Genomic DNA, 26,796 nt, shown 5'->3' on the forward strand with positions numbered 1-26,796 from the left:
AGATAACTCTCAGGGTCCCTTCCAACTCTCCAATTCTTTGATTCTGTGAGTATGAGCCTCTCCTGGAACAGAATCATCATTCATGGAAGGGCAATTCAGGATCTAAGCCTCTGTATGTGATTTGTATATAAAAGTGATTTAGTGGTTAGTTATAGGTGTTATTTTATGGATTTTATGTTATTCTTTTAATGTATTTGGCTTTCTTCTAAACCGCTCTGTACTTGCGCAAATCATCTAAACAAATAGCAGTCAAGGATTTGGTGTTGAAGAATGTTGGAAGCATTAATTTAACCCCGATTTGTTCACTTTTCTTTTAGGAAAGGGATAAGTTCTACTTATCCCGCAGTGTCATCTTAGAGTTGCTGCAAGCTCTGAAGTTAAAATCTCCCTTGCCAGATACGAACCTTCTGCTTTTGGTCCAGGTACGGAACAAACACTTTTTAACAAATGGTTTTACAGTGAATGTATTGCGTGGGGTTTCCAACCACTGGACAGCCAGTAGCTACAAAGGGTTGAATGTCTGCATATCTGGAAATGTTTGCCTAAACAAAAATGTTTTAAGCAGACATTGAAAAGAATACAGAACTCAAAGTCATGAAGCAAGAGCAGCTGGAAAAAAAACAAAACTTTACAAAAACAAGCTATGGTTTCCTTGATCATTGTCATAGGGCAACACATGGTTAACTCCTGTTAACCAAACCATGGTTTAGTGTTAAGTGTGAGCTAGGCCACTGGGAGAGCTCCCTCCCAATTAAATCACCCTTCCTCTGTATTGGGCCTGAAGGACTCCTGCGCTACCAGATTGGAAGGAAAGCACACAGCAGATGTTGCTCACTAGAGAGACACACAACTTCTTTTTTAAAAAATACAGCAGCCTGACAGTAGCCATCCTCCACTGCAGAATGACTGGGCTGGCAGTTGCTGGCACTTAATCGCATCGAAATGACAAGGAGCTGAAATGGAAGTGACCTGGGTGGCCCACGGCGCAATGCACAGCTCTGCAGACTTGCTCCCCGGGTCACGCACAGTTCCACATGATTGACAGCCTCTTTTCTTCCCCCCCTCTGAAGTGCCTGGCGCTGCGCTCGGGCATATGTTTCTACGAGCCGCAGCTTCTCGTAAGCAACGGGCACATTAGTCAGAGAAAATTAGCAGTTGCCAGGAGAGTTGGAAAGTAACATTGACGTTCTAAATTACAGAGGGCTTAGAATTTCCCTAAAAACAACTATTATAATATCAGTGTTAAGAGGAGAAGCTGGGGATGTGTGTGTGTGTGGTTGGTTGTTGTGGGGGGGGGGGGGGTAACACACCAGGTAGTGGGTTCAGGGGGGAAAAGTTGAAGTTTGCAAGTACGTTGGATCAGGCCCTTCCTCATTAATTAAACACAGATCAACCTGGAACCTTTATTTATGTATTTAAAAAGAGGAGAGGGCAGTCCTTTCTGCTTCTTGGACTCTGTGAGAAACAGGCAATGTTACACAGAATGACAGAGTACTTGCCCCCCCGCCCGACAAATCTCCCCACACTACAAGAAACACATACACACGTATGCACAAGGGTCTGGGAATGGCACTCTGTTTGCCATGGCATATTGTGATTGCCAGCGGGGCATTTTTTAGGACTGAAGGTTGGGATGAGTTACTCATGGCAGCTCCGTCATTGTTTGAAGTGTTGGGAAACAGTCTGAGGCCGTCATGCTTCTTGAATACCAGTTGCTGGCAACCACAGGAAGAAGAGTTTGAAGAGTTTGGATTTGTTATCCCGCTTTATCACTACTCTAAGGAATCTCAAAGCAGCTAAAATTCTCCTTTTCCCTTCTCCCCTACAACAGACACCCTGTGAGGTGGGTGGGGCTGAGAGACTTCAAAGAAGTGTGACTAGCCCAAGGTCACCCAGCAGCTGCATGTGGAGGAGCGGGGAAGAGAACCCAGTTCACCAGATTACAAGTCTACCGCTCTTAACACCACACTGAAGGGAGAGTGCTCCTGTGCTCAGGTTCTGCTTGTGGGTTTCCCACGGCCATCTGGTTGGCTCTTATGAGGACTGGATGCTGGACTAGAGCGGCCATTGGCCTGATCTAGCAGACCTCTCCTTACATTCTTGAAGCTTTTTCTGTGAGGCAGGGAAGGAGGGTTTTCGTTTCCCCTTGGCTGCCTTGTATCAAGGGTAAATCTCTCCTGCCCCTTGCATCCCACAAAAATATATATGCTAGAATTCAGCAGCATCCCTGCAAAAGCCTCTGAACCCCATGCCCACTTTGATGGGAGCTGAATGGCTCTATGGAACTTGGGTGTGCCTTTTTGACCCAAGCCCTAGCACCAACCTCTCCCAACCTGGTGCCCTCCAGATGTTTTGACCTATAAATACCATCCTCCCTGGCCATTGGTCAACTTCACAGGGGTTGGTGGGAGTTGCGGTCCAAACAGTCTGCAGAGTGCAAGATTGTGGAAGGCTTACTTATGTAATCATGGGTCTTCCACACTCCCTAAGAATAGGAGGTCTGAGGAAGGCTTCCTCAACACCCTGCCTCCATCTTCTGCTCATGAGTTTGTGAGTCTGCCTCCATCCTCTGTCCCTACTGGGTTGCCAGATTGATCCAGTTCTACACCCCTGCTGTATAAAGAATAGGAAGTGACCTACCACAATGGGAAGGTGGTAGATCGTTTAAAAACCATATTGTCAGGAAAGCACTGTTTAATGTGTGGATAAGATATAAAGATTTGCTTGAAAACAAAACCACAAGGTGGTTGTCACCAATGGAAGCTAAGGCTCTGAAAAAACTCAATATGGAGGCAAATTGGCCGAAGTATTGGGAAATTCTGGAACAAGAAGGAGATAGATTAAAACTGCAGAGCTTTGATAAATTAAAAAACAAAGTGCGAGGCTGGCTTCACCATTACCAAATAAGGGAGATATATAATTTAGACAAAAAAATTGGTTTCCAGGTGGAAAAATCAAAATTGGAAACAGAATTGTTAGATCCTAAAACTAAGAACCTGTCAAGAATGTATAACTTGCTGTTGAAATGGAATACACAGGATGAAACGGTTAAATCTGTTATGATTAAATGGGCACAGGATGTTGGACACAACATTATGTTTGCTGACTGGGAACAGTTATGGACCACAGGTATGAAGTTTACGGCATGTAATGCCCTAAGAGAGAATATTATGAAAATGATTTACAGGTGGTACATGACTCCAGTCAAGCTTGCAAAAATTTATCACTTGCCCGATAATAAATGTTGGAAATGTAAAGAATGTGAAGGTACCTTTTTTCACCTTTGGTGGACATGCCCAAAGATTAAGACCTTCTGGGAGATGATTTATAATGAAATGAAAAAGGTATTTAAATATACCTTCCAGAAGAAACCAGAGGCCTTTCTCTTGGGCATGGTCGGTCAGTTGGTGTTAAAGGAGGATAGAACTTTCTTTATGTATGCTACGAGAGCAGCAAGAATACTTATCGCAAAGTACTGGAAAACACAAGACCTATCCACCCGGGAAGAATGGCAGATGAAGGTGATGGACTACATGGAACTGGCTGAGATGACTGGCAGAATCCGAGACCAAGGAGAAGAGTCGGTGGAAGAAGAGTGGAAGAAATTTAAAGTCTATCTACAGAAATATTGTAAAATTAAGGAATGCTAGAAAGATGTTGGAACTAAGCTATGTGGTTTTAGCAGAAAAGATATAAAGCATTAAGTAAAGAGGAATTGATAATAGGTGAAAACGTAAAGTTACAATATATTAAGATAAAATTTTAAGATAAAAGCAGAAAGGGTAAGGATTTGCTGAAACAACCACTGAACTAGAATACAAAAAAGGGAGGTGAGAGGAGGTCAGGGAAATAAGTAAATGAAAGATAAGTGATGGAAAGACTGATTTGTTTTTAACTGTTTTTATTTTTCTGTATTTTGTATTTTTTGTTCTTTTTCTTATTTTTTCTTTTCTTTTTTTTACTTTTGTAATTTCTTTGAAACTTTAATAAATATTATTCAAAAAAAAAAGAAAAGGGAAGGTGGTAGAACAAGGTGGGACATTGAAATACCACTTGAGCAATCACTTAATACTCCTGTGTACAGCTGCGTGAGACATGTAGGGACTCAAGCTGCTGCTTGATTTGACAAAGATAGCAGTACGGGGGCTAAGAACGTTAAATAAGAAGCAAGGTGGGCTGAATAACAAAAGATATATTCCTGACATTTACCTTTGATACCCCAATTATTTCCACGTTACTCATCGCTGTCAGAATTGGTAGTGACACAAAACAAGAGGAAAGCTTTCTTTACGCTGGAGGATGGAAAAGTTTGGGCAGGTGTATAATCTGCATGAGGCGTTCATATGAGCACCGCTTCCCTGTGAGGAGAGCAGTTGTGGGGCAGGAAAGGTGTGGTGGTCCCACTAGCTGGCCTCCCTTGGAAGCGAGAGTGACGCTGCCAAAGGCTTAGGGTGTGTCTAGGAGTAAAGCCCATAGGGTGCTGGGGTTTGAAACCTGTCCTCATGCTCTTGACATGGGTATGGGGGGGATTCCCTGGAGCAGAACTGTTACTGGAATCAGCAGCTGTGTGGGATTGTGGGGGGTAACGGCTTTTTTTTTAGTTATTCTGAGTGATGTAGCGGTTTCACCCTCAGACCTCAGTGATGGAGTGGACTCCACACACAAGAATTGAAGATGAATCTAGACTTGTCAGGATGGCAGCAACAGAGCAATTTGTATTATTCATATGTATTAAGTCCAATGCAATACCTTTCTCTCCCTTGAGCCCAAGAGAGGGTTTAGTCCTTTTGCTTTCAAAACTCCTTTGTAGCAGTGCATAAGCCATTGGTCCATAGCTTGTCTGTTCTCACAATCCCCTCCGGACAGCATCTGCTTGAAGTCTTCACACTCCCATATTCTCAGTCAGCAAAAAAACGACAGTACAACCAGCCAAACCTTAACTCCCACCCTCACTGTCTAAGGCACAAACACACTCACTTTTAAAGTGAGTTAAATTAATAACACCATAGTTCAGCGTTTCTGTCACCTTAATGGGAACAACCTGCTTTGCAACTGTTACATTACATGTGTTTTCTTTTCCGCAGTAAAATTTATTTTTTGTAAAATGCATTTTCTAACAAATACAGTGCAAATACTAGCAATGACCACAGCAGACGGAACAGGGCTGTTCTCTTTGCCCAATCCTATAGCTAGGCACAGCACATTTGTCCCCAAACTGCTGCCCTCCAGACCAGAGCTCTCATCAGCCCCAGCCAGCATGATCAATGGTCAGGGATAATGGGAGTCATTGTCCAGAACATCTGGAGCCCATTGGGGGTGTGGAAGGCTGGTCCAGGGTTCCTGCTACCTGAGATCCTTTTACTTGGAGATGACAGGGATTGAACCTGGCACATTCTGCATGCAAACTGCCACTGAATCATGCCCCCATCACCAGCCCTTACTCTGATCAGGGACATCAGTTTGTAATTCCTTCAGAGTAGGAGGGAGAGATCTCATGCATCTTGAATGCTACGGGGGGTTTCTTTCCACCAAGGCCTTCATACTGTCTCCATGCTGATTTCTCCTGACAGCAACAAGGCGCAAGCATGGGGCAGAATGTCATGTGGCCATAGCTCAGTGGTGGGCCATACAGAAGGGTCCAGACTCAATCCCTCTCATCTCCAGGTAGGGCTGCATGAGGACCCTGCCTAAAACCCCCGAGAGCAGCTGCCAATCAGCGTGAACAAAGCTGAGCTAGATGGACCAATGGTCTGATTCAATTTAAGGCAGCTTTCTCATTTTCTAAATCTAGGCCTTTGCATAGGCCTGTTGCTGAGGTCATTCTCTCCATTCCCAAACCTAGACTACTTGTCTTCCTGGATCTCTGCCCAATCAACTACCCCTGAAGCCTTTGCTGACACTTTATCACAGACTGCAGATTTCTAGGGAGAGGCACAGCAGACATTTATCCTGTTTCTGTTCTGTTGTTTTGTGGCTTTTCTTTTACAATACTGGCATTAAATCTGTTGCCGGTGACGTCTTGGCATCTTGCAAGGAGTTGATATGGGCGATAGTGAGATGCTTTGGAAATAAGTGGTGGGGCCTTTGTCTAGTTTGCCCAGTCTTCCGCTTGCAATGTCAGGTTGAAACACACCCCACTTCCTGGAGGGATGCAGATAACGTTGTCCAAAACGTGAGCCTCGGAAACAGTAAAGATGAACAGGAGGCCATTGCTCTTTGCAGATGCATGGCTGTTGCCACCTGTTCACATTTAAATGATCTCAAAACACATTCAGCTTAATTACTTGCATGTGCCAGATTAGCCGGTTGCAAAAAAAAAAGGGGAGCATTTGTGCACCTCTGTTTTACCATATGTGGTACCTCGGTTTACATATGCTTCAGGTTACAGGCGCTTCAGGTTACAGACTCCGCTAACCCAGAAATAGTACCTCAGGTTAAGAACTTTGCTTCAGGATGAGAACAGAAACTGTGCAGCGGCGGCACGGCGGCAGTGGGAGGCCCCATTAGCTAAAGTGGTGCGTCAGGTTAAGAACAGTTTCAGGTTAAGAACGGACCTCCAGAACAAATTAAGTTCTTAACCCGAGGTACCACTGTAGTTTGTATAGCCAAAGACTCCTCCCTGACTCACATTTGCCTGGTTTGCACATAACACTAAGCCAATTATCACGTCATGAGAACGAGCAATTGTGCAGATCTGTCCACCTAAATCAGACTTGCTACGAACGTTGGGAGATTAAGGGCCAACAAAAGGAATCACAGAATCATAGAATTGTAGAGTTGGAAGGGACCCCTGTATAGTAAAGATGCTGAATATACTTAAGGACCATAACTCTTTGTCCCCAGTTTCTCCACTTGCTGCCTTGTTTTCATTCCAGTCTTCCCCCAGCCTGGTGTCCTCCAGATGGTTTGGACTACAACTCCCATCAACCCTAACTGCCATGGCCATGATGGGAGTTGTGGTCCAAAGCATCGGAAAGGCGCCATGTTGGGGAAGGCTGTTCTAGTCCAGTGTTTCCCAACCTTGGGCTTCCAGTTGTTTTGGACTACAATTCGCATCATCCCTGACCACTGGTCTTGCTAGCTAAGGTTGATGGGAGTTGTAGTCCAAAAACAGCTGGAGGCCCAAGGTTGGGAAACGCTGTTCTAGTGTGTCCCTGTAATATATCGTGGTTCCTACCAGGTGGAACAAAGTGCTGACCATTTGTTTGATTGCAATACAGTGGTACCTCGGGTTAAGAACTTAATTTGTTCTGGAGGTCCGTTCTTAACCTGAAACTGTTCTTAATCTGAAGAACCACTTTAGCTAATGGGGCCTCCTGCTGCTGCCGTGCCGCCGGAGCACGATTTCTGTTCTCATCCTGAAGCAAAGTTCTTAACCTGAGGTAATATTTCTGGGTTAGCGGAGTCTGTAACCTGAAGCATCTGTAACCTGAAGCGTATGTAACCCGAGGTACCACTGTATTTTAATTTCCCTCCCGATTCACAAAACAGTGATACTCCCCAGCATCATATATCGCTGTGAAATTCCATGATTTACTGCATCAAACTTTCCACTCGCAGGGATGCATCCAAGTCTCTTCCATTTTCTGTTATGGTCGCTTGTGCCACATAACCAGGGGTCAGCAAACCTTTTCAGCAGGGGGCTGAAATTTTTTTGGAAAAAAAAAATGAACGAATTCCTATGCCCCACAAATAACCCAGAGATGCATTTTAAATAAAAGGACACATTCTACTCATGTAAAAACATGCTGATTCCCCGACCACCCGTGGGCCAGACTTAGAAGGCGATTGGGCTGGATCCAGCCCCCGGGCCTTAGTTTGCCTGCTCATGCACGTAACCTCATGTTGAACCTTGAGTGCAATGTGCTCCCATCCACTGCATTCTGTAGGTTCGGGGTAAGAAAGATTCACATCTTGGAATATCTTTCTGTCCTGGAATGCATTAGTTGAGCAGAAGGTTGCCGACATGGCACCCATGGGTGCCCATTCACCCACAGAGGCCTTCCTCAGGTTGGAAGGAATATTCTGTTGTAGGCAATATAATAGGTTGTAACGTGTGCTTGGTTATGGTATATGAATTGTGTTGCTGACAGTTTCTCCAGTTTGCAAATGGGACCCAAAAAGTTGACAACCCTGGTTTTTAATACATGGTCCGTTTTTTAAAAAAATCACATGTTATTTTTAAAAATTCTATCTGATGTATAGAATAGTTGCTCACACTCAGTAAGAAAAAGAAGAGAAAATTCACAAGGAGGGGAAATGTTTTGCTCTGGAATGAAAGCCTTCATTAAGTCAATTGGAACTATAATTGACATAATGGTACCAGGACTGCAGGCTGTGTAATGAGCTTTGATTGAAAATCCTCTTTCGCTTTAAACTTGCTGCTGAAGAAATGAGAATACATGTCTTAATTTTTATAAAGTGCTTTAAATATATATATATATATGTATGCGTATAGTGAAAAAGAATTGAATTGACTTCTTGATAATGGTTCTTGTTTCCAATATAAACTCTCCCTTTTATAACCAGCAAAATTACCGCAAATATCAGCAAGAAGAAACTTTGTTTAATAAACTCATAAATTAGAGATTATTGCATCCTTAGCACCAGCAGTCCACAAAATTGGTTAATATGTTATTTCTTATTAGTTTGTTTGTGCAGATGCTGGAACAAAACTAGCTGAATCATTGATCTTACACAAGCAAATGATCGCTTCCATCCCTGGAGTAAGTAACAAAACATAAGTCGCCTCTTCATAAGCTCCAAATTTCTTTACCATTTCTTAGCTTTGTATGTATGTAGCCCAAATTTTCCAGTTGAAAGGGACTTGAGACAGAACAAGAGAATATATATATATGTATCTCCATATCCTTGACTACTGGCCATGCCAACTGGGGCTTGAGATATAAAAAGGCAGCGATTTCCATCCTGTGCTATGTTGAAGACAATCAGCACTGTTTCTTTTCTGCCACAGTTCAGCTTCCACGAAAACCTACATTATCCATTTTGCTTTGGCAGAAACAAACATAATTAATTAATTAACTTCAGTGGAAGGAAAAAGGCAAAAACTGTGCAGAAAATAACATCATTGTTTATGTAACATTGGCCTTCATCTGATGTTATAGGAAGCTTGTACTACTATTATCTATTACTATTTATAACATGGGACTCTTCTCAGGTAAATAGGTAAATGACCCCTGGACAGAACGGAGTCAAAGGTTTGTGCTAATCACTGCAGAATCATATGGCATTCCATCTGCATTGAAACTTAGTGACTTAGTTTCAATATAGTGCATGCTTTCTGTCTTTCCAGAGAAGAAACTCCAAACCAGGGGTCAGCAATCTTTTTCATCTGTGGGCTGGTCCACCGTCCCTTAGACCATGTGGTGGGCCGGACTATATTTTGAAAAATAATAATAATGAACAAATTCCTATGCCTCACAAATAACCCAGAGATGCATTTTAAATAAAAGCACACATTCTACTCATGTAAAAACACCAGGCAGGCCCCACAAATAACCCAAAGATGCATTTTAAATAAAAGGACACATTCTATTCATGTAAAAACACACTGAGTCCCGGGCCGTCCACATGCCGGATTGAGAAGGCGGTTGGGCCACATCTGGCCCCCGGGCCTTAGGTTGCCTACCCCTGCTCCAAACCTTCTAAGCTTAAATGATACTAACGGTCACAACACCATTCCCCAGTTGAACTATAATGTTTTTTGAGTTAGGATGATACAATGGAGACTCTGGTAGCTTGAGGGCAGGGGTGGAAACGTGGAAGAGCAGATTATTCTGTTTGTACTCAACATATTTAGTGCAACGGGGAGAAACTGAATAAAAAGAAAGAGAAAATCCTTCAGATTCAGTCATTGGTATTCAAGGGGCTGGCACGCAATACCCTTTATCGTTCTGTCATTCAATTTGAAAGAAGCAACATGTGGAATCCTTCTTCCAAGCCCACTGGAAGATGGAGGAGACTTTGACAGGGCTCTCTGTGACCTTATTTTTGCTGTTTGTTGTCCTGTCAAGCCAACTGACAGGCGTAACTGTGGAGGAGACAGAAGGTGGTGTAGTTCAGCCCTACGTAGATTTTATATTAGCATAGAGAAATGAGAAGCACTTGGGTCAGCTGCGAAAATGCAGAATTTGAGCAGATTGTCTCTTCTCTCGCCCTCTGAATTCCAGCAAGTGAACCTCAACTAAGACCCTCTGAATTTGTGGGCCCAAATCATCGCTCGTCAAAGAGGGGCAATCTGTTATCCATATCAGCTGATTACTTTGGGTCGGAAAGGGAGTTAAGGTTGAATATTTCGTTGCAGGACTGACCAGTTACATTCTGAATTCTCTGCCCCTCCACTCCAGGCCAGAAAAAAATTCAACTACAACCTTACCACGATTGGCAGCAGCCAGTGTTAGGATAGTAAGCCTAAAAAAAATCACAACCACTTACAGTACTAGTAGTCCTTTTGCAATCAGTGAGGTTACACTCGTGTAACTGATTAGAAACAATATTTGTCTTGAGATTAATCAGCTATAAGGCTGCAATGCTGTACCCACTTACTGGGTCCAACTGAACCAGGTGGGATTTACTTCTGAGTCCAACTGAACCCAGTGGGACTTACTTCTGAGTAGACATATATAGGGTTCAGGATTCAGTTGGTTTTGGGCTGGGTGAGGGAAGGAAAATGGACTTCCATTATTGTGCTTTGAGGAGCCCTGATAGTTGACCATTGTTCTTCCATGTTTTAGTGTGGAACAGCAGCCATGGAATGCATGAGACAGTACATTGGTGAAGTTTTGGATTTTATTGCCGATATGCATACGTTAACTAAATTAAAGGTGAGTATAGCATTCAGACACATCAGTTCAAATGATGTTATTGCCTCATTTGGGGAGTTCTGCATTCTGGCCATCCATATAGTTGGGAGAACCTTTAGATGCTTTCTGAAAGCCCTTGCCATGTTTATTGGAGAGTTGAAAAAGTAGCTTCCTACAATAACGATTATAGAAAGGGTGACTGTACGAGCAGCAAAAAGTAGAAAATAGTGACCAGGGTCCACAGGGGTGTCGGGACTCATTCAAATAACTTGTGCTAGTCCAGTGGAACTGCTGAGAATTGCTTGCTGTGCTGAAGCAGGGAGCAGGGCCTTGTTGGGGACTGCACCCTTTGAAACTCTCCCCCCCAGAGGTACGGATGGCAACTTCATTGTTGGACTTGGATTATTTAGTCCCGACAGAGCAAACGTTTGGAGGAGTTGTTTAGCCTATTCTGGGGTGTCAGGTTGCCCTGTTCTGCCCTGTGTAAACTGTATGATCTGATTTCCAAATTGTATTTGGCTTTAATTTATTGGGTTTGGTGTGTGTTTGTTGCACTTTTGGAAGTTGCTTTGGGGCCCTTGGTGAAAAGTGATCTCTGTAAGTAAATGTATAAATTCAATTCCAAACACTCATAACTATCAATAAACAATAAGAGCAGCAGTTTCTTTAAAACTCCAATCGTAACCAAAGCTCACTCCCAATCAACCAGCTCAACCAAACACTTGGGCAAACAAATGAGTCTTCACCTTTTGCAGGTATAATAAAGGTATTTGATAAATGGATAGAAGTATCATATAACCTGGACATTCGCTCTTTAGTGCAGCCTTTAACTCCCATCATTTGTAGTTCAAAACATCTGGAGTTGTGAAAAGCTACTCTAGTGAACACAGTGTTTTCATATAAATGGAATTGCTTCCTTGGCCTTCAAAATGCCTTTAATCACCCACATGTCTTAATTTAATACCCTCCATTTGCTGAATGTCCTTCCACCACAGAGTCACATGAAGACGTGTTCCCAGCCATTGCATGAGGACACTTTTGGTGGGCATCTGAAGGTCGGTTTAGCCCAGATTGCTGCAATGGAGATCTCGCGTGGCAATCACAGGGACAACAAGGCCGTAGTTCGTTACCTCCCTTGGCTATACCATCCTCCATCTGCAATGCAACAGGGGTAAGGAAGTATCGGCTGCAAACAGTGTGACGTTAAGAGCTTTAAAACGCATCACCAGATGGGTGTGCCATGAAGAGGGATGAAAGTGGGGAGTTGCGTCCATCACTTGTAATGGCAAATGTGGTCTCCAGGTGGTGAGGGTAGCCGATGGGTCTCAACCCCTCAATGAGTTAGGGACTTCCCCTGAATGCGAAGACAGGCTTCCCTGGACCCAGCAACGGGTCCAACCGTCAAGAAGGTGGTTTCTGCACATGCTGTAGAGGGAAGTGAGGGGCAGATGAGGCTTCTCAACCTGGGAAGGTAGGCCATCTGGGAGAAGGAAAACGCTGATCCTAAACCTCATCTGCATTGTGGGTTCTTTTCGGGAGAAGAAACGGCTCTGCACCAAATCAGAGTGGAGTCCCTAAGACGGTTTGATGGTGCCTTCTTCCGGCAACTCTTATAGCCAAGCCAGTGCCAAACATATTGCTCTGCTTTCCTTTGGACCACATCAGCAAGGCTTGTCATCTGGGCAATTCAGGACTGCCTAGCCTTGCACCCCAAAGAGGTTACTTCAGTTCACCCCCGAGCTACACTCCATTGTCTCTTGAGACAGATGGATGGCAGCAACATCATCACTATGTACACACATGGGGAGCAGGAAAGAAACTGAATTTTCCTAGAAACAAAACATTGCAGTTTGTGTTACTTCCCTTCAACAAAAATGACACATTGAGAAAAGACATCTGAATCTGCACCACAGTTCCAAGGGCCAGGTACAGAGGCCTGAGGGCTGTGTTTGGCCCTCCGCCTGAGGTTCCCCACCCAATTCACTGTTTGAAACAAATGGATCACCTGAAAAGGCATGTTAATATGTACTTTGCCCGTGTTTTGCATCCACAATACAGTAATGTTCATGCATTTGTTAGCATAATAATATTTCAAGGCATAGGGAATAAAGCCTTTGGGATAACAAGACACTGAAATGCATTTTCTTTTCCAACAGGCCCAAAGAATTCATTGAATGCGTATCTCATATTCGTTTGCTCTCGTGGCTCCTGCTGGGGTCGCTGACGCATAATGTCATCTGTCCAAATTCCCCTTCAACATGTATGCCCATTCCACTGGATGCTGGCTCTCATGTCGCTGACCACCTCATTGTGATCCTGATTGGGTTTCCAGAGCAGTCCAAGGTACAAGTATTCTGCTGGTTGTGCCTAAACAACATTTGACTATATAGATTTCAGCCTAATTAACCCGAATGGCTGCCTACTCTGCTGCCAATTTGCCTGGGTAATTAAGATCCTTGTCAGAGCTACTGCCCCTTGGCAGTGGATGCTGAGAAGACTCTGCAGCTGTTGCACAGTCTTTTGATCAGAGGCTGATGGTCAGTAAAGTTGGGTGAATCTGTCAATTTCCATTTCTCATTCCCTCCAGCCTTAAGTTCAGTTCTCCACTTTTAGCCCTCGTGAAAATCCATCAGCGTCTTAGTACAAATTTCTCCCAGTAGGTTTGTGTATAATTAGCCCTAATATACAATTTTTATTTTATTTTTTGCAAAACAGAGGTCCTTAGCAGAATGTACTTTGGGGCATTATTTTTAGCGTTTCATTGCAAACTTTGTCCTAATATATGCATATCTGCGCACATGGTTTGGCTGGAGAATTGTGTTACAAAATTCGAAGGAGCGTGAATTTCAAAGGGTGGCTGTGTTTCACTTTGCATACGTTTTAGAAAGTGTGAATTGGGTAGGCTCATCTTTAAACGTGAACTGAATCAAGATGTCTCTGCATGCAGAAGTTCCCAGGTTCATTCCTGGTCATCTCACGTGGACATGGCAAAGGAGGCTGTATAAGAGATTAAAATATTGAATGTTTTATGGAAGATTGGAGCCTTTTTCTCTGGAAAACATTAAAGTCAACAGAAGCGGGATCAGGATCTGAAATAGCAGTGGATGGGAAATGGATAATGAATTGAAATAAAGGGGAAATAAATGAATAATTACTGTAATGAAGGGGAAATGTAATTGATAAAGTATATTATATAACACAGCAGGAAAGAGTGGTTATGGAAACACCTGGGAGAAAGGGTGGGAACTCAACTTGTAAAAATTCTTTTAAATTTGTAGTTAAATTGTTAAAAATCCTTGAAACTCAATGTTAAAAATTGGGGGTGGGGAAATCCCTGCCATCTCCAACGAGAGCTGGAAATGTTTCTACAGTAGTACCTCTGGTTATAGACGCTTCAGGTTACATACACTTCATGTTACAGACTCCGCTAACCCAGAAATAGTACCTCGGGTTAAGAACTTTGCTTCAGGATGAGAACAGAAATCACACGGCAGCAGCAGCAGGAGGCCCCATTAGCTAAAGTGGTGTTTTAGGTTAAGAACAGTTTCAGGTTAAGAACGGACTTCCGGAACGAATTAAGTACGTAAACAGAGGCACCACTGTATTCTAAAACCCTGAAGAGCTCTTGCTAGTGTGGACAAGACTGAGCCTGACAGACCACATGTCTGTGTTCCCAGCTCCCATCAGCCTCAGCAAGCATAGCCATTGGTCAAGAATGATGCGAGTTGTCATCCAACTAAATCTGGAGGGCACCAGGATGGAGAGGCTGTTCTATACACTCCAATATTCTTCCATTCCCTTTCTCTCCCTGTTCTAACCAGCTCTGTGGTTCTGTGTGTGTGTTTTTAAAACTTTTAATGGCCTTCAGCTTGTCTATCCTTTTGCCTAACTCTAGCCTGTGAATTATAAGCCTGCTATTTCAATATGAATGAGTTGTCATATCGCTCACTGACAGGGAGGGAAAATCTGAGGGAATTCTTGACAGAGCCATATTTGATTAGGATTGCTTTGACGGGCGGGCGTGTTATTATCGGACGAGGGAATTGTCATGCTCTGGTACTCCGGGGCAGGGTGTGCGCATCCCATAATGCACTGCTGGAAGGAAAAAGCTAACGCTCCCCACCCCCCCGGTTCTCTTTTCTGCAGACGTCCGTCCTGCACATGTGCTCCCTCTTCCACGCCTTTATATTTGCTCAGCTGTGGACGGTGTATTGCGAACAAGCGGCGGTTGCGCCCACGGTGCAGAACCAGAACGAATTCAGCTTCACCGCCATCCTGACCGCCCTGGAGTTCTGGAGCCGAGTCACCCCGAGCATCCTCCAGCTGATGGCACATAACAAGGTGGTGAGTCAGAGGCAGTGAGCAGAGCTAGGCGAGATCCCACAAAGCCCCAAGCAATAGATAGACAAGGCATAGGCAAACTCTGGCCCTCCAGATGTTTGGGACTACAATTCCCATCAACCCTAGCGAACAGGACCAGCGGTCAGGGGTTATGGGAATTGTGGTCCCAAACATCTGGAGGACCGGAGTTTGCCTATGCCTTTAGATAGACCATTTGAAAATGAAAATTGTAGGGCATGCACACATGCACACAACTGGCAGCCAGAAGACTATAGGGCTATATAGCTCAGTAGTAGAATAAATTGCATTTCCAGGAGATAATCTTGCAAGGTGGCAGCACGCATGCTTTGAGACTCCCTGCCTGTTAGGCAGGCGCCCTCACAACATCTCATAAAAGAATGGAATAAATGCATAAATATTGCTTTAGATTCCTGCTGAAAGCTTATTATTATTATTATTATTATTATTATTACCCTGCTGGGATACATTTATTTATTAAATTTATATCCCAAAGGAGCCCAACATTATTAGGGTCGCCATATTTTGAAGAGCAAAAAAGAGGACACATTTGCCGACTTCTACTATTAACTGTGGATCACTATGGCGACTCTACCTGTGAAAAAGAGGACGTGTCCTGGAAAAAGAGGACATATGGCAACCCCACCCAACATGGACTCCCTTGGGAGGTGGTGAACTCTCCTTCCTTGGAGGTTTTTAAGCAGAGGCTGGATGGCCACCTGTCATGGATACTTTAGTTGAGATTCTTGCATTGCAGGGGGTTGGACCAGATGGACTTTAATTGGGTTGTTATGAAGTTTAATTAAAATATCCAAATAACGATGAAGGAGGCTACCAAAAGGGTTTAACTTTATCAGCAATATTGAAAATTCCATGGCCTTTTCGTTATCGAGTTACATTTGCCTTGGTTTACCTTTATATTTACATCACATAAAAGTTAAAATGATATTTACAATCCAAGGCTGGGAGACATCCCCCTGCCCTGTATGCCATGTTTTATGCTTTGAAGATTACATATTCATAGCTTGCTGCTGATTCAGAATGATAAATCACTTTGGATGGGCAGGGAATAAATAGGACCTAGATAGCAAGTTAACTTCAGAGAGAATCCAGTAAAAAAAAAGTTGTGTTTTTTAATTTTAAAAAATCTGGCTCTGCTATGCATGGCGGTTGTCCTGGATGGGATGCTTGAAAAGCCTTTTCAAGGTTAATTGAAATATACAGAGCATCATTGGGTTGCACTGGTGGAAGCTAAAGCTGAATAAAATCTCTTAAAGATTGTCATGGCTATGTGAAAGGTAATGTTGGGTTTCCACTTCTTTACTGGATATTCAGTCTGATGTGTTGATGGTTCAAGGTGATAGCTCAGTAGGTAGAGCATGAGACTCTTGATCTCAAGATCGTGAGTTCGAGCCCCACATTGGGCAAAATACAGGTGAAACTTGGAAAATTAGAATATCGTGGAAAAGTTCATTTATTTCAGTAATTCAACTTAAAAGGTGAAACTAATATATGACATGGCTCCCCAAATCAACAGACTGTGGAAACTTCACACTGGACTTCAAGCATCTGTCATTGTGTGCCTCCCCATTCTTCCTCCAGACTCTGGGTTTCCAAATGAGATGCAAAAGCTGCTCTCATCAGAAAAGAGATTTGGAGAGCCATGTCATCAACTGGTGTTGGTCCACTGTGCTTCATTAAGTGTAGGGTCAACACAGCTGTCTACCAGGAGATTTTGGAGCACTTCATGCTTCCTTCCACAGACAAGCTTTATGGGGATGCTGACTTCATTTTCCAGCAGGACTTTGGCACCTGCCCACACTGCCAAAAGTACAAAAACCTGGTTCAGTGCCCATGGGATTACTGTGCTTGATTGGCCAGCAAACTTGCCTGACCTGAACCCCATAGAGAATCTATGGGGCATTGCCAAGAGAAAGATGAGAGACATGAGACCGAGCAATGCAGAAGAGCTGAAGGCTGCTATTGAAGCTTCCTGGTCTTCCATAACACCTCAGCAGTGCCACAGGCTGATAGCATCCATGCCACACCGCATTGAGGCAGTAATTGATGCAAAAGGGGCCCAAACCAAGTTCTGAGTACATATGCATGCTTCTGCTTCTCAGAGGTCCAATATTGCTCTATTTGCAGTCCTTGTTTTGCTGATTTCATTTAATATTCTAATTTTCTGAGATCGTTAATTTGGGGTTTTCATCAGCTGTACGCCATGATCATCACAATTATAACAAATAAAGGCTTGACATATCTCGCTTTGCATGTCATGAGTCTATCTCATATATTAGTTTCACCTTTTAAGTTGAATTACTGAAATAAATGAACTTTTCCACGATATTCTAATTTTCCGAGTTTCACCTGTATCCCTCCATTGCAGGGGGCTGGACTGAATGACCTTTGTGGTCCTTTCCAGCTCTACAATTCTACGATTCTGTATTGCTTTCATTTAAGTACCATACTAATGAATCGAGGTTAATCACATCAGTCTCAGTTTTTTTGGTGTGTTTTGCTTTCACGACAATACGGCACTGAGTATTTACTTTATTTCAACATCTTTCCCCCCTCCACAGATGGTAGAGATGGTATGTCTCCATGTGATCAGCTTGATGGAGGCTTTGCAGGAATGCAATTCCACTATTTTCGTCAAGGTAGGTCAATTCTCCATTGAGAATACTTTTTCCTTCTTTTTTTAAGATGGTTAGAATCCAAAATCCTGTGCATCCAAAAGGAGAAATTGCAGTCAACAGAACTGGATTTTTTCCTGTGCTCCAAGTAGCATGCAGGACAGAGATTCCTTCATTCATAATAGAGAGGAAATAACTCTGGTGACTGGGTTCAGCTGGTAAAACAGCTTTTGGTACAGCTTTCATGTAACTCAGCTGTATCCTTTCCCCCAAAATGATGTGGTTCTTAGGAAACTTGGGTCAAAGAGACAAGGGGAAAATATAAGCGATCGTTCTTCTCTGCTTTCTTCCAGCCTTTTTACCAAAAAGCTGCCTTTGTTCTTCAAAAGGTAACATCTGTTGCCAACTGATGGGCTTTCTCTTGGAGCATTAGGTGGGAAGAGCCATCAGAATACATGCAGAAAATTTATTTTTTATTTTGTTTATTTAAGATAAAATGTTTTTGCCGAGGGAGACCCCATTCCACTGTCCTAACAGCTTTTACCATCAGAAAGTTTTTCCTGATGTTTAGTTGGAATCTCCTTGTAATTTGAAGCCATTGGTTTGAATCCTACCCTCCAGAGCTGGAGAAAACAAGCTTGCTCCATCTTCCAGGTGACAGCCCTTGAGATATTGGAAGATGGCTATCATATCTCCTCTCAGTCTCCTCTTTTTCAGGCGAAACATACTCAGCTCTTTCAACCGTTCCTCATAAGGCTTGATTTCCAGAATCTTGATTGTATTGGTTGCTCCTTCAACTGCCTTCACCCCCAGTCGCTAGCTGGGGCTAATGGAGACAGCTTCTGCACCCCAGTTTTCTATAGGGTTAAACACACCTCTTTCGCCCCATGGGGCATACAGCATCCTAGCTGTTTGGCTTGCTGCCTGTTTGTTAGGGATCCAGGCTTGTCCATCTCTGCTTCTGTGTGTAATTGACAGTCACTGCAAGGGCAAAGCCATCTTCCTAACATTTCAAGATCTCGCCTCCACGCTGTAATGTAGTTGTGTTCTGCTCTTCACTGGGATTCCCTAACCAATGCTGTTGGTAATTAGGGACAACGACCCACTAACAGAACACAGCCAAGTATTACGCCATCTGGTTTGGTCAATGAAAGCGCATCCTCTGGAGGGTGGTTTATCTCATGCTGTCAATACTGATTAGGTTGTACACGGAGCTCTAGGGAGCTTAATTGGAAAATTGCAAATCTTGATGCCATTTGGAGGAGCGCTTTAGAACAATATGTCCAACTCCTTAAATAATATGGGAGAGCGTGGATAACATGTCAAAAGGGCCTTCGGACTTGAAGCGAACCTGGCACACACTTAAAAACAAAATAAAAACAAGAATCCCAAACAAATCAACCATTGCAGCCCTCTTCGTTTCTTCCACAGAAATCTGAGCTTAGCAAATGCCAGAAGCAGGCACAGTTAGCAGATGTGATACAGGCATGTCTATGTGCTGAGCAAAATGTGGAGGTTTGGTTGAACACCATCCTCAAGGTATTGCAGATTACAGGTGACGCCTCCTGTGTGTCACAGGAGCATGTACAGAAAAGTAGGCCAATGGTGGGCACGACCACCGAGGGCAAACTTTTGCAGGACACATGCTGACTGTGGGTGGAATGAAGCCAGTAATGTTCCCAAAGCCCAAAGAGGTGACTATACCCTTTCCACCCCCCTCACACTCTTGCTCTCTCCCTCTTCTTCCCCACCCAGTGGGCAGGTGGGGAGGGACAGATCACTCTTGCCAGAGATCTGAAGTGATCAACCACAGAAGGTGTGTGTGTGTGTGTGTGTGTGTGTGTGTGTATAGGACCAAGGGCTGCATGAAAGTTGAGAGCGGTATTAGGTTAGGCTTGCCATATTTTGAAGAGCAAAAAAGAGGAAAAATTTGCCGACTTCCACCACACCTGCTGAAATTCCCCTTTCCACGCACACACCTCCTGCTAAAGGTGCAGACGCTCCTCTCAGCCTTCTCACCTGGAGAGGCTGCTGCAGATTCCCCGGTCCTCTCACATCCCCGAAGACCAAAGCCTTCCTATCCCTTAGCAGAAGTCATTTCCCCCAGGTGCTGGCAACTCCATGCGCATCGTTCTCACCCCACACCAAGACCCCCGCTTCCTCCTCCCTCCCCGCTTTCCACCTGCCACCCTCCCCAGCCACCTGCCACCCTCCCCAGCACATTCCCAGCCAGCCCCAGGGACCCTCTCTCCATACAACCCCTCACTTTTAGCACCCAGCATCCTCAAATGGATATATTCACAATCGGTTATCCTGCTTTACCTACCCCTGGTCTCCCAGGTCCTGGTCCAATATTCTAACCTCTACACCACCATTTTGCATGTAGAGCAGATGTTCTGGCACTGGGCTACTGCAACCCTTCTCCACCTTCCTAAAAAAAGGGGGGAGCCACCATGTACAGGTCAATTTAAATTGACCATGTGACAGCTGCCACTGCTCAGTGGAGTTGGTTGCACGGCCAGTGGCACGTCACATGGACTGAGTAGCTCTTTAAACACCTCTGCAATTCCCTCCCCTGCCTGTCAGTTCTGGAGCTCTGAAGACAATTGCATAACCCCGATGGCACCCTGCAGTACATAGGCAGTCGCAGGCACCATGGGGAGCAATTTGAAGCAGATTCCACACCATGGCAATTTCACTGGAACTAGCTGCAGTTTCTTTACAAAGCAGAAATGAGGGGAAAATTGATTACAAAAATCTCAGCAAAAATGTGTTTTTGAATAAAGTTTAAAGTCATTTATAAATATCTCCTTTTTAAAAAAGAAAAATGCTCTTGTTTTTCTGGAATATTTAAACATCAGTTTATGAAAAGATTTTACTTTTTTAAATAAGAGACATGGCACAGAGCACGGCTTATCCAATGTTCCCTGCAAATGTTTGTTGCACTACCTGTGAATGAATGTTATCAGCAAGGTTTATGGTTTGTTCTTCAGACTAAGAAAATTAGTCACATCCTCTTCTGACTGTGTGTAACTATAACAACATGGTGACTGTAATGAATTAATTCTCACTACGCCGAGGAAAATAATGCAATTTCTGTCTTCCATCAGCTGATCCCGATGTGGCTACCAATGATTCAGTCCAATCTAAAGGTAGGCTCCCCACTTCCAGCTGCCCAACTTCAACCTTTTCCCCATGTATTTGTATGTAAGAAAACATTGAATTTTGTGCCCAAATTCATCATAAGAATTCTGGATTATTTGTTTATTGCAGTTATCCATTGCTTACTACAAAAACATATCAAAGCAACTTGCAATTACGAATGCATACATGATACAAAATGCAAAATATGTCAAAAAGATAGAAGGGTAATTCATAGACTAAAAGTGTCCTGCAATTACACTGAAAGGACAAATCCTATCCCACTCTGTTAAAAGATGGGACACCAAGACAGGCTTGGTTATCGTCATACCCTATGACCCTAGCTGAATGCCAAATGCCTATGTGGGCATGAATGTATTAGCCTCTTGGCTAAAAGCTGGCAATGATCGCGTCAAGCACTCCTCCCTAGGAAGAGCATTCCACTATTTGGGGAGCCACCACTAAAAAGGCCCACTGTCATAATGCCGCCCTCAGCATCTCCCTCAGAGGGGGAGCACAAAGAAGGGAGTAAATTATTAGTTTTTATTTCTTTATTCTAGAATATTTACACCTCACCTACTAACCAAAGTTCTCAAGGTAGTTTACAATACATTAAAATACAATAAATTAGGCAATGGTGCAGTAGTCACTACAGCTGCATCTTCTGGCCTAGGGCTGACTGTTGAAGCAGCTAGATGTGAGTCCCATGCAGGACAAGACTGCTGGTGTCAGTGGCGTAGCGTGGGGGGTGCAGGGGGGGCCGGCCGCACCGGGCGCAACATCTGGGGGGTAGGGTTAGGGGGCACAAATTCACGGGTTAGGGGGCGCAAATCCACGGGTTAGGGGGCGCAAATTACTTGCCTTGCCCCGGGTGCTGACAACCCACCCTACGCCACTGGCTGGTGTCTCTCACAGCCCTGGCCCTAGTAGGAGGTGCTGGAGAAGCAGAGATGCATCCCTCTGGGGTCTCAGATGTTTCTACATGAACTGAGACTCTAATAAGTTCATCCTCAGCCATGTTGTTGTACCTTTGCCCATTAGGGACACGAGTGGCGCTGTGGTCTAAACCACTGAGCCTCTTGGGCTTTACGATCAGAAGGTCGGCGGTTCAAATCCGCACGACGAGGTGAGCTCCCGTTGCTCTGTCCCAGCTCCTGCCAACCTAGCAGTTCAAAAACATGCCAGTGCAAGTAGATAAATAGGTAATACTGCGGCAGAAAGGTAAATGGCATTTCCATGCGCTCTGGTTTCTGTCACAGTGTTCCATTGTGCCAGAAGTGGTTTAGTCATGATGGCCACATGACCTGGAATGCTGTCTGTGGACAAACGCCGGCTCCCTCGGCCTGAAAGTGAGATGAGCACCACACCCCATAGTCACCTTTGGCTGGACTTACCTTTACCTTTTACCTTTGCCCCATGCAACCCAGGACAAGGGAGTCTGGGGCTAAAACAGCTTGCAAAAACTCCCCCAAACAAAACCCTTTCCAAGAGATGAAACAGATGCAGCTCCTTCAGAATCCGATAAGGAATCACTGAACTTCCACATGGCTCAGCCTCTCAGGGCCATGCAAGGGAAGGAAACCAGAAGGCCAAGGAAGGGAACTTTAGAGAGCAGCACAGATAATCAAGCTAACTCAGGCGATTCTCTGTGAAGCCTCAGTTAGGTGCACAAAGCAATACAAAGGCAGCCCCTTGAGGAGCCATGCGGTTTGCGCAGCAGAGCAGGAAGCTCTGGGAGAGAGAAGCGAAAGCACTGGTTCTTTTGTTGAAATGTGGCTACTGAAAACTCATATAGACCTGGATGAATCATCTGAAATGGAGGGGACTCCATCCTTTATAAGAGCCACACTTATCATAGCCTCATTGTCTTGGGTTGTGGCAGCTAGAAAAGTTGTTATTTTTGCAGGCCTGTAATAAATAGGGGAGCGCATTGGATTCAGAGGAATGTAGGAGTGTAGCAGGATGCTTCAGAATTATATAGGGCTCATCAGAGGCGAAGCAGGATCTCTATGAGGAGGCATGAGGTGAAGAAAGGACTTTGTGGCACCTCTGCAATCCAGACATAAAAAATGCTACAGACATTAGTGTTTGCATGAAAGTCCTGTCTCCTGCATTTACCAACAATGCCAGGGTGAGAGGATACGGGGAAGACAGGGAAAACATGAGCAGACTGTGACTGACAGGTCTAGCATGCAACCAGAGGGAATCATTTCGTCAGTGCTGTCCAATTCCAGTTCTGGGGGTGGGCGGGTGGGGGGGGGGAGCAAGTAGCTTTGCTAGAGTGCAACTTGCATCTCTTAAGTTTAAGGAAGATGCCAGGAAGGGAAGGAGAGGAGAATGATTTTACCCTGGATGGTAATTTTTTTCAGTTCTTCCCACTCCAAATTAAACTTTTAAAGTGCTTAACACAAAGGCCCCTGCACCTCTTTGCAGTTTGGCAGGTTTCAAAGCAGCTCACATTAATAAGGAGACTACAGTAGAGGGAAATGTGGGTTTTCGCCCCTGTCTTATGCTGGGTGTGAATAATGATTGTTTTATTTCAGAATGACATTGTCTTAAACAATTGTTTGAAAGTTGATTTTTATAGCCCATGGTTGAAATCCTTTTAAAATAAAGAAAATGACTGATATATCAAAACAAACAATTCAATTCAATTCAAATCTTTATTATGGTCATAGACCAGCATAAAAGGGTGGGATATAGGCATTTAAAATCTGAAAAGTGTTTTGGAAAGCTAAAAGGTATTAAAACAGAAGGTGAATATGAAAGTCTATAAGAATTTAAAAGAAGCTAAAAGAAGGGATAGGAGCATTGGGTGGGTGTGAAAGAGCATAAAATGTTGATACATAAAAGACTTTAACTATTAATTTACAGAGCTCTCTGATATGTTCATTTAATCCAACAAATTAAAAAAACAACCCCACCTTTTGTATATTTTAACAGCATTTATCTGCTGGGCTGCAGCTCCGCCTGCAAGCGATCCAGAGCAACGTGAACCATCATAGCCTTAGGATGCTGCAGGGATCGGGCCAGATGAACACCAACTTCACCGTCCTCCGCAAGTGGCTGCAGTGCACCCAGTTTAAGATGGCTCAAGTGGAGATCCAGTCGTCTGAAGCAGCCTCTCAGTTTTATCCGTTATGAACCGGGCAGAACCTTCCAGAACCTTCTGCTTAGACTAGCAATAATAGGGCTAAAAGCTATAAGACTAAAGGCCATCCTTAAAAACAGTACTGTAGCTACACTTTTTTTTCTTCGTCTGGTAGGTGTATACAAATAGCGGAAGTTAGTGGTCTGGTCACATCCACTCCTAACCACAAATACGTACTTGCTCTTGTGGGTAGCAGTCCAGTGTCCTCTTCACATTGAGGGTACACCAAATGAGGGAGGCAGTGTGCCTCTGAATGCCAGTTACTGGAAACCATAGCGGGTGAGAGTGCTGTGGCACTTGGGTCCTGCTTCCCGACTTCCCGTAAACATCCGGTTCGCTGCTGTGAGAACAGGTTGTTGGAACAGATGAGCCATTGGCCTGATCCTGCAGGCTCTTCTTATGTTCTTCTGAGGCCTGTGCGTAGCAAGATGTTAAACTGTGTGTGCTTCAAAATTTTTCCTCCTTCCCTACCCCCACCCGACCCTAAGAAATTACTCTTCCCCCTGCTTGTTACTTTTAATATCTTTCAATCCCACCGTTGTTTGTGCTCACCGATACCAAGGAGTGCTCTGTGCTGCTATTTTAAAACAAGCAGGGTTTTTTAGAAACCTCCTCAGTGCTTTCTTGCTGCTGTCGTCGTCTTGGAACTCAAAACTCAGTAATGCAATAAACCTTGTCACTTTAAGATAGTGACCCTATATAATGAGGATTTTTGCAGGCGTTCTTTCTTTTCTCTTTTCCAAAAGGTGGTGGCCACTTCAAAGCATGACTGGTTGCCAGAGAGGCAGGTCCAGAAGTGCCCCTTATAGAGTAACCCTATGCATATCTGCTCAGACTTTAGGCCTATTGAATTCCATGGGACTTAGTCCCAGGTAAGTGTGCCGAGAGCTGCCACTTTACAGAGAAGGGGTTGTTGAGAGAATCGAGTTGCTGGGATTGCACCAAGCAAGGCAAGGGGTGGATGGGTGGAGGAGCTTTATTCCTCCTCCTTCTGTGGACCATCTGCTCTAGGCTCCGTGTAGGTCTCCTCCTTCATCGGGGAAATGGGAGGACTTGGAATCATGCAGATCCAAGGCTTCCCCCAATCTGCCCCTGCAACACAGCCTTCTTGGGCTTTTCCAGCACCAAAGGAGCAATGGAGGTGGATGTTTGCAATGAGGAGGCCCCTGGAAGCGGACTTCCTCCCGTGGCCACAGACCTCCCTCTCCACTGGTGAGGGTGGGGAAGGCTGCATCATCAAATGACCCCTTAGCCACCCTTCTCTGGGAGCTTCAGGTTGCTCCTTTGGCATCCCAGGAGAGAGAAAACCTTCCACATTAACCGCTTGCCAAGGGAGGGTAGGTGAGAAGGCAGTTGAAAACATTAAGGGTTCTAGAGTCAGTTCTGGCATTTTGCTTTGGGGGATCAGAGAAACCTGAAACCAGTCCTGCTTGTAGAGAGCATTCTTACAAAAGTGCACTTAGAAATTAGGTGGCTAAACAGTTGTCCTTTTCATTTTAAGTAAATTTAAGTGCTTTAACATTGTTTCACCATTGGTACTTCCCTGCAGTCCTCAAGCTACTAAGCAACCCTCTGTATACTACCTGTATAGTAATCCTGTATCTTATTCCTTCTTAAATACTTGTATACTATAAGATTTAAAACTAGTCCCAATCCCGCGGTCACTAGGGAGAACGCAAACTTCCTAGCTTCCCCTGGGAAAAAGGTTTGGGATTGTAGATTTGCATATAGTACATAGAAATTATAGAGTCACTGCATAGAAAGCGATGTTAAATATTTTTAAAAAGCGAATTTTAATAGCCTTGAGACAGACTGATCTGCTGAGATGTATAGAAAAGCCCATTGTTGCTTTGCACTGGGCTTTGAATCAGAGCCTAACAACAGAAGAAGACCTTGTAATTAAAATTTAACCTTTTCTGTGTATACATAGCCGAGATATACTGTATTTATTGCTGTAATCTGCTGAACAAAAGAACACAATTTTAAGCTTTATATTAAAATGCTATAAAGTGAACAACTCTTTAATACTACTCTTAATAATATTTGTTATTATTTTCCTTCAAATAAACTCACTAGCGTGTTATACTGGATTTGTCGTCATTTATCTCTGTACGTACCTGCTGCACAGCAGTGGCGGAAACTACTCTCCATTGTGAAGGTTGTGTGGGTTTTGTGCCCTTGCTCGCTTGCAGGAGATTACACAGCAGATTAAATGCAGTTGGGGCATGTGCCAGTTGCTCAGCCAGAAAAACATGAAACTACACATTTAGAAACATTCGAAGCATAGGACTCTGTCTAATACTAAGTCAGTTCATCGGTCCATCTAGCTCACTGTTGCTGGCACTGACTAGCAAGAGTTTCCCAGGGTTTCAGGGTGGAGTAATTAGGTGTATGGGTGCTCTTTCCTAGCGTGGGCACCCAGAGCCTGCAGGGGGAGTGGTCCCCATAGGACCTGTTTCTACCTTTCCATCATACCACCCCAGGGATACAAGCAACTCATCAGAGCATTATAAGCCTTTGCATTCCTTCCTCTCTGGGCTTATATAAGTTGCCCAAGCTCAGGATCTCAAGTAATTTTTCTGTGTCCTCTACTCTGGGTCAGTGACGGGGGGGGGCATTCTATGCACATGAAGAGGAGTTTTGGATTTGATATCCCTCTTTAACACTACCCTAAGGAGTCTCAAAG

The 26,796-nt window shown here is 44.0% G+C and overlaps 2 protein-coding genes across 10 annotated transcripts in view; both read left to right on the top strand.

Annotated features, from left to right (window-relative positions):
* GOLGA5 (golgin A5) overlaps positions 1–3,858 on the top strand; it is a 496,232-nt gene extending 492,374 nt beyond the window's left edge. Inside the window, exon 13 of the transcript XR_014548075.1 lies at positions 3,560–3,858. The gene's annotated coding sequence lies outside the window, so the exon portion shown is untranslated. The remainder of the gene's footprint in view (positions 1–3,559) is intronic.
* UNC79 (unc-79 homolog, NALCN channel complex subunit) overlaps positions 1–26,193 on the top strand; it is a 131,706-nt gene extending 105,513 nt beyond the window's left edge. For 6 of the 9 annotated variants that reach the window (XM_083607893.1, XM_083607896.1, XM_083607895.1 and 3 more), the window contains 9 exons: positions 318–422; positions 8,649–8,726; positions 10,755–10,844; positions 11,819–11,994; positions 12,980–13,166; positions 14,970–15,167; positions 17,765–17,842; positions 20,929–20,970; positions 23,903–26,193. In XM_083607893.1, coding sequence (XP_083464019.1) covers positions 318–422; positions 8,649–8,726; positions 10,755–10,844; positions 11,819–11,994; positions 12,980–13,166; positions 14,970–15,167; positions 17,765–17,842; positions 20,929–20,970; positions 23,903–24,103 — 1,155 coding nt within the window. In that variant the 3' untranslated portion in view covers positions 24,104–26,193. The remainder of the gene's footprint in view (positions 1–317; positions 423–8,648; positions 8,727–10,754; positions 10,845–11,818; positions 11,995–12,979; positions 13,167–14,969; positions 15,168–17,764; positions 17,843–20,928; positions 20,971–23,902) is intronic. The other 3 variants (XM_083607901.1, XM_083607894.1, XM_083607897.1) reach the window with 1 other exon arrangement.
* The last annotated feature ends 603 nt before the right edge of the window (positions 26,194–26,796 follow it).

Source organism: Podarcis filfolensis (assembly GCF_964270895.1).
Source record: "Podarcis filfolensis genome assembly, chromosome: 1".
Lineage (NCBI taxonomy): Eukaryota > Metazoa > Chordata > Lepidosauria > Squamata > Lacertidae > Podarcis > Podarcis filfolensis.